The sequence below is a fragment of the Pygocentrus nattereri genome, chromosome 9 (assembly GCF_015220715.1).
Source record: "Pygocentrus nattereri isolate fPygNat1 chromosome 9, fPygNat1.pri, whole genome shotgun sequence".
Taxonomy (NCBI): Eukaryota; Metazoa; Chordata; class Actinopteri; order Characiformes; family Serrasalmidae; genus Pygocentrus; species Pygocentrus nattereri.
This window is the reverse complement of record NC_051219.1, coordinates 13,648,993-13,664,738: the sequence shown is the minus strand read 5'-3', so window position 1 is coordinate 13,664,738 and position 15,746 is coordinate 13,648,993. Positions and strand designations below refer to the sequence as shown.

Genomic DNA, 15,746 nt, shown 5'->3' with positions numbered 1-15,746 from the left:
TTCTCTCTGAGCACATGGATGAAATAGTTGTCTAGCTTCTCTCTGGTGTTTGCTTTCAATATGGTAGACTGTTGTAGTCCTATCATTCTCATGAAAGATGATCTGAAACATAGCTATTTATAGCGCCACTCTTTAATTAAAAGCTACCCAATATGAGCTGTTATTAGAAATTACTAAACGTTTTTAACCAGTGACATTGGTCGAACAGTTGTTTGTTGATTTAATGTTTAATTGGTTGTTTTACAGAATTCAGATTTAAAGCAGTTAATTTAGCATTGCACAAACTGCAAAATGAATGTTCACACAATAGTCTAAAACCACAATGAGTTGGTAAATGTTAAATAGACTAGGACTTTGACACTGTATGACATTTATCTATCTGCCTCCATGATGGTTTGTAGCTATGAGTGTACTTTTGCTGACACATTTGTCATTTATTATGTGGTTATTATTGTACGATGCTAAATGCTAGAGTAATAACAACATTAAATGTCTGATTTCTGCTAATTGCTCTTCCTTGCTGTTTTCTCTCTAATGTCTAGACAAGCCATCTGACCATCTGTCCATGGTTTATCTGTTCCTCCCTCTCTTTTTCCCTGAGCATTATGGGATGCACTCTGCAAATTAATCTTGCATGGGAACCCCCCACCCCACACCCTCTTCAGTGAACAAAACAAACAAAAATCAAGCCAGTAAATTATATCACTATGGCATCTGCATTAAGGTGTGTATGTTATCAGCTAAGAAATGAAGTATATGCAAAAGTAGTAAATTCACACAGTTCCCCTCAAAGGCTTTTATTCCTAATGTATGAATAGCAGAAGTGAAATAATCAAATCAGATTTGATCAGTTTTATCTGTTTAAATGTGTGGTTTTGTAGGCAGTTGAATATTGGACATAATAGCTATGCTCTGATATGTGTGTGATAAATTACAAGTGCATAGAGGTGGTTACTTTTTTTGATTGTTTGCTATAGTAATGTATAGCTACTGGGCTGCACAATATATAGTTTTTAATTATAAAAGTGATATTATTCTAATCCCCAGGTATTTACTATGCATTAAGCTGGCTAAAATTATCTTTTACATTGTGACTGGCCATTCGCAGATCCCCGTGTGTGCTCTTTTGTGCACTGGGTTTTATCCATCCAGCAAAAAACGTCTTCGTCCTACGAGCATTATATAGTCACTAGATTCAAAGGGGGAATAATTGCAGTTAATAGCATCCAATTTTTAAAAAAGTTATTCAGGAGTTTTATTTGCTGTAGGAACATGATGTTGCCATGTATTCCAGTGTGACGTCCAATCTTACTTCCCATGGTCCCTCAAAGTTAGCCTTTTTTTTATTATTATGCAAGCCATTGCAGTAAATTTAACTGATAACCGATTATGCCCATTTACAAAAAATCAGGCACATATCTACTCATGCTTTTTGAGGTTTCTCCCACATTGTTAAATGAAGGCTCAAGTTTGGGGAACGTTCAAATGGGACTTCCCTGTTCCCACTTGGTCATGAATGCAGGATACACATTACACAAAAAGAATGGTTTGTGATGTCAGCCATATTGCCCCTTTCTGTCAAAGTAGGTGGTTCTTGGCTTGCGAGGCTCAAGTGACATTTACCTTCGCAATACTGATATAGCAGTAGGTTGCAACATACAAATATCCTCTGGTTCTCAAACTGGGTTATTGAACTATCCCCAGGTGTTGTGAGTTGGGTTGGAGCAAATATGTGACCCACCCATCATCTTGCCAACAGATGCCAGTTTTGGCATACTATGCAGGCTTTAATCGTGTCATAGTCATAATAAGAAGTATGTACACTATATTGCCAAAAGTATTCACCCATCCCACTCATTAGATTCAGGTGTTCTAATCACTTTCATAGCCACAGTTGTATAAAACCAAGCACTTGGGCATGCAGACTGCTTCTTCATCAGTCATCAGAATACTTAATTGATCCCAGGGGGAAATTGCACTTCTACAAATATTTGTGAAAGCTCTCAGGAGCTCAGTGAATTCCAGCATGGTATCGTGATCAGACACCTCTGCAACAAGTCCAGTTGTGAAATTTCTTAGATTTTTTTTTCCCCCTATATTGAATATTCTGCAGTCAACAAAGTGGAAGCGACTGGGAACAACAGCAACTCAGCCACAAAGTGGTAGGCCACATAGAATGACAGAAGGGTCAGCAGATGCTGAGGCGCATAGTGCTCAGAGGTCGCCAACTTTCTGCAGAGTCAATTGCTACAGACCTCCAAACTTCATGTGGCCTTCAGATTTGCTTAAGAACAGCGTACAGAGCTTCATGGAATGGGTTTCCATGGCCGAGCAGCTGCATCCAAGCTTTACATCACCAAGCGTAATGCGAAGCGTTGAATGCAGTGGTTTAAAGTGCCGCCACTGGACTCAGCAGTGGACAACGTGTTCTCTGGAGTGAATGAATGAATCGAGCTTCTCCATCTGGCAGTCTGAAGAATGAGTCTGGGTTTGGTGGTTACCAGGAGAACGGTACTTGTCTGAATGCATTGTGCCAAGTGGAAAGTTTGGTGGAGGGGGGATTATTGTGTGGGGTTGTTTTTCAGGAGTTGGGCTCGGCCCCTTAGTTCCAGTGAAAAGAACTCTTGATGCTTCAGCAGACCAAGAGATTTTGGACAATTTCATGATTTCACACACTTTGTGGGTATGGCCACTTCCTGTTCCAACATGACTGCCCACCAGTGCACAAACCACAGTCCATAAAGACAAAGATGAGCGAGTTTGGTGTGGATGAACTTGACTGGCCTGCACAGAGTCCTGACCTCAACCCAATAGAACACCTTTGGGATGAATTAGAGCGGAGACTGTGAGCCAGGCCTTATCGTCCAACATCAGTGTCTGACCTCACAAATGCGCTTCTGGAAGAACGGTCCGAAATTCCCATAAACACACTCCTAACCCTTGTGGAAAGCCTTCCTAGAAGAGTTGAAGCTGTTATAGCTGCAAAGGGTAGACCGACATTATATTAAACCCTTTGGATTGAGAATGGGATGTGACTCAAGTTCATATGCATGTGAAGACAGACGAGCGAATACTTTTGGCAATATAGTGTATAATATAATGGAAATATGATATTTTGTCCCTTTCTTGCCTCTCACCCCCCTAAACTGGATAATACAATTTGTGTGTTGAAAAGGAAGAAAAATCTGAGTAAGTATTCTGAATGCAGCTTAAGACAGCCTGAAGTCTTACACTGCTTTCATAGTAACTCTCACAGCAGTGGCAAAGATTCAGCCATGGGTGTGAATAAATATTGATCAGGTGTGTGAGGTGGCAAATGTAACAGCAGGCTGCTGATTGGTTTTAAAACACAGATCAATATGAAACTCAGCAGGACTAGAATGACCTCGGTAAATGCCGTCATTGATAGAATGTCAATATCCAATGTGGGCGCAACTGTAACATGACATGATGTGCGATAGAGCCTCCCTCTCACAGATCAGCACTTCAGTCCCAGCGCTGGCCCTTCCTGTACTGCACAGTTCAGTGTTTTTTTTTTTGCTCTGACACACCTGATTCAACTCATCGGCTAATTATCAAGTCTGTCGTGAACTGAGTCAGGAGTTTTGTAGCAGGGGGTTGTGGGTCCACAGTTCTCAAATTGACAGCTTAGTTTTGTAGTAGTTACTGAATGATATGCCTGTGGTTAACTGTAAAATATTTTAAAAGTAGATAAAAAATAAAGTGTAGATTTATCCTACACTCTCAGAAAAAAGGTACGACTCCGTTACCGGGGCAGTACCCTTCTTGTCACTGTGGTCATACCCTCAAGGGTACGTCACAGTACCTTTAGTCAGGGAACATAATTGTACCATAATCCATGTAAATGATATTTTCTAAGCTGTAATGACTCCACACACCCTGTCTCATTGCCAGGCTTTTTATTAAATGGTTTTGTTTTAAACCAGTAGTTTATAAAGATACAGATATCTACTTTTCCACTGGGAAAAACTTATTTAAGGTACACGATTGAGCCTTAAAACCACTGCTGTACCTTTTGAGGGAACATTTACGCTGTTTGTACCTTGATGAACAAATCATGTACCTGCATGGTACCTTTATTTCTAACAGTGTACATAACATCTATAACTCATAACATTTTAGCATCTTTTATATTTTATGTCAAAAAAAAAATCACTAGTCTTATGAAACAAATGTGTTGTGTAGCTATGAGAGTGAGGACCTGAAGTGTGGACCCACAGATGAACCCTTAGAGCCTAACAGGCTTTTATGTTCCATGAACATATTGGTTGAATTTTGCTGTTAAATAACCACGTTTTTATTTGTTACAAGAATGCTGCATTCAGGAATGTAATGGTATTTGCTCCAACCTCATTTCCAAAAACATCGGGACATTGCAAAATATATGTGTGTGTGTGTGTGTGTGTGTGTGTGTGTGTGTGTGTGTATATTATAAATGTATAATGTGTCTATGTATGTGTAGTTATGAGAGTGAAGAACTGAAGTTTGGGCCCACAGATGAGCATTTAGAGCCTGACAGGCTTTTAAATTCCATGAATATATCAATTGACAATCGTATCACTTACAAATAATATTGTGTAACAAAACCTATTAGTTTGTTTAATTTCTTAATTTTCACCATATAAAATATTGTCTCTTCTCTGCTGTTTTATTTTTTTATATCTTTTATATTTGTGTTTTATATCTAAACTCTTTTATATCTGTATTGGTGGAAGTTTTCGTATCAATCAGGCCAGTTATATACACTACTCACAAAAAGTTAGGGATATTTGGCTTCCAGGTGAAATTTCAGGGTGAACTTAAAATGCACTCTAACCTTTACAGGTGAACTTAATGTGACCTTCTCTAAACTTTTGAATGCACATGTCCAACTGTTTAATGTTTCAGTACATTTTGCACAACTTGCTGTTCTCTAACAGGGCAAGGTGGTGGTGTTAGGTGTGTCTAGTCAATACAGAACTGCCCTACACTTTGTGAACGGTACAGTGACGAGCCCATACTACTTGAATAACATCATTAATCCAGTCATTGTGCCTCTGCATGAACAAAACAGGCCTAATCTTCATGGACGACAATGCTCCAGCTCCTTGAGGTCGCATCATTAGGGAACGGCTGCTGGAGACTGGGGTACCTCAAATGGAGTGGCCTGCACTTTCTCCAGACCTGAATCTCATAGAAAACCTTATGGGATCAGCTGAGTCCCCATGTAGAGGCTCATAACTCTGTACCCCAGAACCCCAATGACCTGTGGGCCGCCCTGCAAGAAGAGTGGTATGCCATGCCTCAGCAGACAATGAGTCGACTTGTGAACGGCATGAGACGTCGTTGTCAAGCTGTAATTGATGCACAAGGGCACAAGACAAGTTATTGAGACACTGACATTTTTTGTTGGGGTATACCCACCACTGTTGTTGGCTTTTGTTTCAGTAAATTGTTTGAGATGAGGAAATCATTGCATGCTTCTACTTAAATACCCTACTTTCATGATATAATATCACTGTAAGGTGAACTTTTTAAGTTTTCCATAAATTTCACCCGAAAGCTAAATAACCCTAACTTTTTGTGAGTAGTGTATATGTAAAAATGCTCTTTCTGGATCAATTTGAATTTGTTGTCTCTTGAAACTGAGGAATCTGAATCTGAAGAGGGGAATCTGATTCTCACTTAGACGTCTGAAGAGTCAAAAGAAACACTGATTTGATCTAGAATCTGCACCCCTTTTATACAATGTTAGTTTTTTTTTTCCACTTTTCCACACGTTAGTGTAATAGGAAAGGTATGACTGGTTAAAATGATTAAATAACAAGTACAAAAAAGTGTCCAAAGAAAAGAGCTGAACAAATCAACTATTATCTATTATAGATTCTTTAAAGTTGCCCCCTTAAGTGCCATGTCAAAGTAGCTAGGTTGCATATTTTGGCATATCAAATAAAAAAAATTAATGGAAACAGCAGCTAAACTTTGAGTTAACGTATGCACACCTGAGGGGGATACATTTATACAATGAAAACACATTTGCTGAAAAATAATGTAAATGTTTCAGGAATTAAATCATGTGACTGCTTTTCTGGCTGTACTTACAGAACATAACGAAAAGCCCCTCAGCTGTTGCCACTTCATTTTTTCTTTGTGCTGTTATGCTGTAAAATACAACAATAAAATTGGACAGTGCTGCTCAACGTTGGAGTTCTCTGTGAACCGTTTCCATTTTTCTCAGTGTGTTTTATGAATGACACAGAGCTGATAGAAACTCATAGTTTTGCGATATTTATTATGTGCTTGAATTTAATTCGGCAGCTGGGTAACAACATGGCTGTTTTCTTAGGTAGCTCACTAACATGCTTGAAAAAGATGCACATAAGCTGAGTGCTTGACTCCTCAAGCTACCAATTTCAAGCATTTAAGCGTAAACTGTCGGGTCAGAATGTCTAAAACTAATAAATACATCCAGTTGTATTCAAGCTTTTCAATTGAATTTTGAATCGGCGCTTGAGTCAGTCTTACACATTGACCATATGTGGTTGGAATTTTACATGAAGGTTCAACGGGACAATTTTTAGCTCCTCAAACCTCCCATGAATAAGAAATCCTCTTTGAGAACAGGAGCTTCCTTCTTCCTCATCTGTGTCGTTCTGCTTGAGTAAACCCACTTTTTCCCAGCACCCTCTGCTCCAGTGCTGTAATCTCTTTCCCAGCCCCAACAGGATCACGCGTGATTATAAGTCAACAGCACCTGACCTGATGTCACTGAGCTGGGTTGGGTACATAAGCAAAGAACAGTTTCAGAGATAGAGTACTGACTATGCTGGCTGCTTAAAGGACTACTTACTACTACGACCTATTGCCTAAATCGGCACACACTTACTTCAAGCCATGTTGAGTTGTTAATCATATTTAGTGTTAAATTGTCAGTGAGTGTGGTTTTAAAATTTGAAATTCATCCTTCAAAGTTGCTGGTACTACTGTTTCTAGCCGTGTAGCACACTTTTTTCCATTTTACAGAACTTTAATGGCAGCAAATGGAATTTTATTTTTCAGTGGGTGATGAGGTGTGCTAGGCTATTTAGAGGGGCAGCTTGAGCGACCACTGCACAACCCAGCCACCCCCTGCCCCCGGGGCCGCACCTGCACTGAGGAGTAATGTTATGGACAGGTCCACGTCAACATTTAATTGATACTGAGAGAGCTCTATATTGTGAGCCCTGATAGCTCATCTGTTACTGATCTAACACAAGAGCCCACTGATTTCTCTTGACAGTTTTTGAGTAATCAAACTTGTTTCTCTGTGTGTTGCTGTTTTTCGTGGAACACCTGTGCTGTCCTCTAAAAGGTTATCCTAAGTGCTGCTGCTTAATCCTTCCCAGTGCTTAACCGGGTGTCTGTTGATCAGCTCTCAATGCTCGAAATAATAATGAATGTATGTACATAACTGATGCGCTCATTGAAGTAGGGGTGTATCTGTTCTGTCAGAAGGATGACTTGAAAACAAAAAACACTTCAAATATTATTATTTTTAAGGATGATTTAGAGAGTAAGTAATTGAGTATCTTGTCTGGAATTATTAAGTATTTGAAGCCTGTAGAAGTGTCATGTGGTGCCAAGCAATTCTCTTTGAGACGAGCAATTAGAAGGCTACACGCTTCAGTTACTTGTAGATGATGTTATTGTTGCGCTGAAGCTGCAATACTGAAGAAGCAAACTTTTGACACCACAGGGAAAATCGTGTAAAATTAGACTTTATTCCTTTAGTTCCAGTTCTTTATTGAAAGAGTTTTGTTGATAAGATCAATGTCATTCACTTGGCTTATCGTGTGTTCAAAAATATAATTGGGTTTGGTTGGAGATCTATTATTTAACCTGATTTACAGGGCTAGTACAGCCAACCTGCCCTTCTCAGAGATTGTTATCTGGTCTGTCATGCTCCTCTGGACAGCCGTTTCCGCAGGCCTGTGTGAAAAGTCTTTGGTTTTGTTTTGGTTTCTTTAGCGATGCATCAAAAGGAAAAATCTGTACTGGTGCTAGTGATTGACGTTTTTGAAGTCTGCTCATGTCCAGGCTAATGACAATAATATAGATCAACTGCTTTGAAGTGTAGGGGCAGCACAGTGGCGTGGTGGGTAGTGCGGTCGCCTCACAGCAAGGAGGGCCTGGCTTCGATTCCCCTGCCGGGTGACCGGGGTCCTCTCTGTGTGGAGTTTGCATGCTCCCCGTGTCTGCGTGGGTTTCCTCCAGGTTCTCCGGTTTCCTCTCACAGTCCAAAGACATGCAGTCAGGCCAATTGGACATGCTAAATTGCCCCTAGGTGTGAGTGTGTGAGTGACTGTCTGTGTCTGTCTGTCTGTCTGTCTGTCTGCCCGCCCTGCGATGGACTGGCGACCTGTCCAGACCTTTCGCCCGAAGACTGCTGAGATAGGCTCCAGCACCCCCCCACGACCCTGACAGAGAAGCTGCTTAGAAAATGGATGGATGGATGCTTTGAAGTGTATGGATTAAAATGTAAAAATTATTTATGAAAATGAACATCTGTCTGAAGGGGAATGACCTTTTATGAAATGTCTGGGCACCACTTTAGTCTTTTCTATTGTTACTGAAAACTCAGAAAATGCTCCATAATATTATTTAAACTTTATGTAATGTGGTCTGACAGTTTGCAGTATGCCACAGTGTTGGGGCAACACAGCTGCTGCATTGTACCCCAAGTTGACAGTGCTTGTTGAGCAGATTAAATGTCCCGAAGTGCACGCTTATGGTGTGGTTGTGTTTAAAGGAACAATTTGTGAGAGATCAAACTTCTCTGTTTGCCCTAGATGAAGCCGATCAGCCAGGAAACGTTCAGTGTCCAAATTTTCTTGTTTAGTTTAGAGTTGGAGCTACAAGGCTAATGTAGCTAACAAACACTAGAAGTCCATAGTCACCCATACGTTTTCTGTAAATCTGCTTGCTCAAAGGAAATCCCGACTGTGTACAATTAATGTGACCTTACACAAAACTTCAAACCTGCGTAACCAGCTGCTGTCAGACACTGTAGACTCTGTTTGGCTGAAATTGCATGTGCATGTACGTCACACCGGTTTAACAAGGCTTCACATTTCTTTCACAAGCTTCCGATCTTGAATTTTCTAACTGCAGATATGAAAATGTTTATGAAAAGAAACGACTGGAATTCAGTCCGGTGTTCATATGCCCTGGCCTGCATGTATACAAAGAGGTGTTGGATTCTGCACGGGAGGCAGAATTCAGCACAACACTGTTATATAAAGTGGCTGGCTTCACTGTTCAGCTACACAGTGAAGGTTTGTTAATTTGTTCTAGTGTGCGTTAGCAACATTAGCCTCATAGCTCTAGTGCTAAATTAAGAAGTGCAATTCTGACATCTGACCTGTCTTGGCTGTTGGACTACACCAGGGGTAAGGGGTAAATTGTGTGAAGTAGATTTTTTTTTTTTTTTTTTGCTGAACCATTTGTGTGCGTGTGTGTGTGTGTGTGTGTGTGTGTGTGTGTGTGTGTGTGTGTGTGTGTGTATATTATACTTAATAAAACTGTGCAAGAGCTTGTTAACATCTGCTGTGTATTGGTATTTAAGAACATATGCATTTAGTGTGGTTTTCTGCACTGCACCTTTTTATAAATGGTACTTGGACGCTGATCTGAAAGTGCATGAACGCGCATGCACTTGTATGCAAAAGTTTTAATAGCCCTGGTCAAAGTATTCTATTGTTGCAATGCTGGTAACAACAGTGTTATAAATGGTGCTACATGGAACCCTTTCTAAAAAGGTTCTTTATAGAACTATATACAACACATTCTCCATCAATCTGTAGGACCATTTCACCATTCAACTATTTAACTAAGCATGAAATGGTTCTATGTAGAACTTCTGGTTCTAAATAGAACATTCTCTTTACTAAAGAACCCTTGAAAACCCTTTTAAGAGTGTAGTGCTACTGTTTAAAGGCTTGTTTTAACATCCATTTTCTTCATCTTCCTCTTTTTCTGTCCTTCAGACTCGGACTGTCACCTCAAAGGCGACGAGAAGAAATCTTCAAGTCAGCCAGGCTCGTCCACCTCCGGGCACAACACCTACACCATCCCCAGTCCAACAGATGTACAGAATACAACCGGGAGACCTGGTGGGTCACTTGTACAACTTGAGCATTTTTACAGGGATTAGCTGCTGTGTGTTTTGTGTTCAGAGTGGTTTGATTTCAAATGCTTTGTTGTAGATAAACTTACCAACTCAAGACCTCTTCACTGTGGTGGTGATAAGAACTAGCGATGACAGTGTCTACATGCAAATATAGCCATTTATTTACCATCCACAATGCTTAGAAAATGAATGAATGAATGAATGAATCACCAGTGAACCTGCATTTTCCAATACATACATTTTAGGCTAAGAGATTATGGCAAGAAACATTAAAACATTTGTCTCAGAAATCAGACAACATATTTATAACCATTTTTATAATGGCTTTTAGATTAAACTACTCTCAATGACTTTGTTTACTTAACCATTTCATTATGCATGGAATGGAATGAATGCATGGATAGAATTCCCCTTTTAATCCTTGTTTGAATGTTGATTTGTACGGCTCCTCTTTTTTTTTATTTATTTATTTTTTTTTTTTTATTCTAACCTATGACAAAGTAGATAATTAATTATTTGCTGTATGATCCAAAATTTGAAAATATACATAACAAAAAAGGTAATGGAGTGGTAGACAGCAGACACCAAAGCAACTTACATTAAAATGGCTCATAAGCTGTTTTGTATTCTGTCAGTGTGTGTTTACATACTAAACATGCATGTGTCTATGTGTCTCCACAGAGCCACTGGTACTCAAACTCGATGAGAGGCAGAGACTGGCTCGAGAGAGGAGGGAGGAGAGGGAGAAACAGATTGGTATGACGCACACTCTCTTAGACTCACTTCCAAGCATCTCCTGCAGTTTCTGAATAAAACTCAACCTAAACGAATAAAAGGAACTTCATAACCTGCATATGTAGAAATGTGTTGTCTTTGATGGCTGTGCAGCTGTATATCACAAACTGTTTACTAAGGAGAGAAGATTAGCTTGTGCAGGGTGAAGCAGGAAAGACTAATATTGAGTAGAAAATGACTATACTTGAAACATAAGCCTCATCAGATCTATGGGGATGTCCAGGAAAAAGGGCAACTGGAAATAAACACTTTAAAGAGAAATTTTCTTTGGTCTTAATTAATGCTGCTATAGTTTACATATGTTTTGCATGTTTTCTGTCTACCTCATACTGCCTTATGCTATGTTATTATGACAATGTGTGTTGTGTGCCACATGAGGCCCTGGTGGAATGTTTTGTTTCAGTACACACCTGTGCTAATAGAGCTTTAATCAGGCCTGAAGTTTTGATCTGAACCGATAACTTTCTGTCCGAGCCCAACCTGACTGTGCATCAAGTCTAAACCTGCCCCAAGCCTTACCTGAACATCAGCAAGTTCATAGTCCAAAATTGACCTGAGTCCAAGAAAATTCTGTCTGAAACCATCTCAGTGGTGAATAAAACCTTATAGGATGGTGATGGCTACTGTGTAGTAAATAGCAGTCATTAGATCATGAATAAATGAAATGAAGAACAAAGGCTGAAATAATGTTAAAAAAACAACAGCTGTCCAGAATTAAGTTTAAATTCTACTCAGTTATTATAGTTTTGAAACTTTAGTGTAGTTAGATGGTGTAGTTTTTATTTAGTTTTATTTTTAGTTTTCAGTATGGGGGAAATATATTAATAGTATGGGAGGGTGCTGTGAGAACATGAAGATGACTTTTAAACCAACCCATATGTTCAAGAAAATGATGATCAAATCTGACATGGGCAGTGTGGTTCCATGGTATTTGAGCAAATATTTCAACTTATAAATTACAGCTGACTTATAGTTTAACGTTGTGTTTTTAATGTGTGCTTTGACACATGTATCATTTAACAGCTATTGTAAATTTCAGGTAAATTGTTTACCGTTGTAAAATGTTTCAAAGCTTCAAAGCTATAGCTTTGCTACAACTGTCTAATTATGCTATGTTATGTTAATCAGTGATCCATTTTTCCATTTCCTGCACATAATATATGTTTTATAGGGATTGTGTAACTTACACCAGCAAAAATAGCAACTTACAGCTTCAATAAATTGATCAGTTATGGTATCAGGTATTGTGTGTATTGGTATCGAGCATTATCAGGCATTGTGTGTATTTTGCTTCATATCAGAATATAAGTATGTGGTTGATGAAGGAACAACAAAGTTTTTCATCTTTGAGATGTTCTATAGCAGAGGTGGCTTGTGTGGGAATAACAATGTGGTTCTGACCTTTGTGACATTTCAGGAGGAGATTTAAGGACCGTTAATATCACTAATTAAACTGCAAACACATGGTGTGTGTGTGTGTGTGTGTGTGTGTGTGTGTGTCTCTCTCTCTCACTCTCACTCTCACTCTCTCTGTGACTGCATGACTAGGTGAATGTGGCAGGTTGCCGTGGTGAAGTTCAGTCATTATGTAAACTGTTGGCGGCCTGTGCTCACATAGACGGAAGCAGAAGATTTAGGCTTGCATGTGTTTATTTTAGATTGGTTAAATCGTTTGCTGTTTCAACAGGACCATTCACTCTCTCCCCAGTTGGAACCAGTAAAGGAGTGAGGCTTTGAAAGATGATTAGGCAGCAGCTTTGCCACAGTGATGGATAAAAATAAATAGACCCCAAAACCAGTTGAACTTTTATACCTGTGTTTTCTAAGCATTTTTTTTCAAAGCGATCAGTCAATTGATCACCTAATTGGCACTGTCTGTCATACACAACAGTGGAATGCCTGGCATAATTATTGACATTTCCAAAAATTGTAATAGCGTAGTGCATTTTGAAATTTTAGCACAGCCTAAAAAGTTACATGAGGCCAATGGCTGTTTGTACAGTTGTTCTGTTTTATGTATAATATGTATTACATCATGTTTATTATGATGACTCTTTTAAAATCTACAAAATGCTTTACATACATGATCCTGTTTCATTACTTTATTTATGTGTATTTATGTGTATAGCTGCACGGGAGGCTCAGTGGCAGGAGCGAGAGGAGCGTGCACGGCAGTACTATGAGAAGCAGCTAGAGGAGCGAAGGAGGCGTCTGGAGGAGCAGAGGGTGAAGGAGGACAGAAGGCGTGCTGCTGTAGAGGAGAAGCGAAGGCAGAAACTCCAGGAGGAGAAGGTGAGCTCCTCATTCCCTGGAGCACATGCATTGTGAGATACATACATTGTGTTCACCGAACTTCACCATTATCTACCACATTATGGTGCAAAATATAATACAGTCATTTGCATTACACGTCAGAAACTACATCACGACATCCACGTATAAATACTACCACGTATAAATATACTACATATATAAATAACCCACAGATACCAAAACACACCATCATACTCATTATATAGTATATACAGTAACAGTATAAGAGAAGGCAAAACTTTCTTAACTTTCAATGTAAGTTAATTAGAAAGAGATTTTATTCCAAGTGTTTTTGGAAAGTTTCTATTAGTCCGTTCATCATAAAACTTTTACACTGTTACATGTGAACGCCTTGTGCGTGTCTCTCTCTCTCTCTCTCTCTTTCTCTTTCTCTTTCTTTCTCTTTCATGCTCCCTCATTAGCTCTCTTTTCTCTCCTCTTTTCTGCACCAGTCAGTCTAGCTTTCACCTTATAGGTGGATCAGGGTTCATCATCCTGGATGAGCCCCCAAATGTTACGTTCCCACAAAAAGCTACAGTCCAGGGGAACGTGTGAATGTGGATGTCCTTGAATTAAATCTGTTTTCTGTATACTCCAGGTTCCTCAATGGTTGGCCATCTCCACCTACTCACACCGCACATGTTACTGTCCCCACACTCTCCCCTGGACTGTAGCTTTTTGTGGGAACGTAACATGCACTATAATGTCCACGTAAATATTAAGGCTGCTTGGTATCGATTTAAAAACTACACCTTGACATCTGTAGTTACCAAAAACTGCACCGTAATGTTGTTTACCAAAAACTACCCCTTGAAATTCATATAAATTGTAAATTGTAAAAAAAAAAAAAAAATATGTTTGTGGTCACAAGGGCCTACACCGGAAAATGTACACATTCCCCCAAAAGACTAAAATGCCATTATAACTGTTCTCCTAGCTTGTAAGAATTTTAACCAGCTTAAGAGCCCAAACAGGCAATGCTTTACAGCACCAGCTGAAGTTCTTATTTCAGACCCAGAATATCTAGATCTAAATCTGATTAGAGTTTTAAATCACTACTCAAACTGCACCATAAAGTGACTGGCACATGATTATAGGATCATGACCTCACAGGTTTAGAGAAATGTCATACGACATTAGCAGGGTCGTATGGGTTAGCAGGGTTAAATTCTCAGCCCTTTTTTTCCTGTGTACCTGCTGTTGCAATTGTACACACATCTCTCGCAGTGCTCATGTCCTCCCCTCTCTGACCTTCACATTCCCATGCTCTATTCGAAGTGGAGCTGAAACTGTTCCGCAGTGCACAGGTGATATAAGCTCAGCACCTGCAGGCAAACAGCTGTTAGCATTAACATTAGCATTACAGGAATGGCAGCTTTCACAGGAGTGTCTTCCTTGAAAGCAGGCGGTTTGTGTGTATGCTCACCTCAGTTGTGTTTTACCTGTATCTGTTGACAAAATGCTCAAACAATAATAATCTGACACACAACAGCCACCTTTTGAAATAATGCTTTACTAAAAAGAAAATTATAGCCTTGGGAAGTTTCGATTAAAATAAATGCCACTTGGTTTAACATTTTGTTTCCCAGCACAATATCTTTAATACTCTTTTTTGAGCCACAGATGTCCAAATACTTTTGGTCCCGTTTGTTTATTGAAATCACAATTTGAAAGTACAGTTTTTCGGTGGAAAGAGCTGCAATTTTTATTATTATTTTTTATATCTTAGCTTATGTTATTAACAGTGTTGAAACAAATTTTAAGTGTGGAAATATAAACATGGAGTTCATAATCTGCCTTTAGACCAACAAGAAGCAACCAAATGTCATGTCACAACTGCAACTGGCAGGCAGGCACACTACATTCAGCGTTCAAGTTTCAGGCAAAAACAACACACTTGGAGTGAGAATTGTCATAACATTTAAAGCATGTTTACAGTCTAAGTTACTTGGTTGAAGCCCACTGCAGAGAAACATTTGTTAGACTCCTCAAGCTTCGTTCCCACCAGTCTAATGTGTATGTAAGCTAAGTTGATCCTTTCTATAGCAGCCCTTACTGAGGTGTGTATCATGGAACTATGATATCATGGAACATCTATTGCAGTAACGAAAATATGGGATTTATTGTGTATTCCTAATTCGGTCTTGTACGTTACTCTGTGGTAATGTCCTATTTGTACTTGTAGAGTATAACAATACTTTTTTTTCTTTCTTTCCTGGCTTTCTTCTGTGTGTATGTGTGTTTTCCAGGCACGCTATGAAGCTGTGATGAGGAGAACTCTGGAAAGGAGTCAGAGAACCAAACAGAAGCCCAACCGCTGGAGCTGGGGAGGAGCTCTCACCACCAGCACCTCGCACAACAGTGGTAAACACACACCCGAAACCCCTTGCACTGTAGCCCATCATACTTGGCAATGCACTTACCACAAGAATATGAAAAACTGGTGACTTAAAAATACAAACCTCACATG

The 15,746-nt window shown here is 39.4% G+C and overlaps 1 protein-coding gene across 10 annotated transcripts in view; it reads left to right on the top strand.

The window, feature by feature from the left end:
- Positions 1–15,746, top strand: part of si:ch73-217b7.1 (ensconsin) — a 58,353-nt gene that overhangs the window by 19,089 nt on the left and 23,518 nt on the right. For all 10 annotated transcript variants that reach the window (XM_037541420.1, XM_037541419.1, XM_017707877.2 and 7 more), the window contains exons 2-5: positions 10,026–10,151; positions 10,850–10,924; positions 13,092–13,255; positions 15,526–15,640. In XM_037541420.1, coding sequence (XP_037397317.1) covers positions 10,026–10,151; positions 10,850–10,924; positions 13,092–13,255; positions 15,526–15,640 — 480 coding nt within the window. The remainder of the gene's footprint in view (positions 1–10,025; positions 10,152–10,849; positions 10,925–13,091; positions 13,256–15,525; positions 15,641–15,746) is intronic.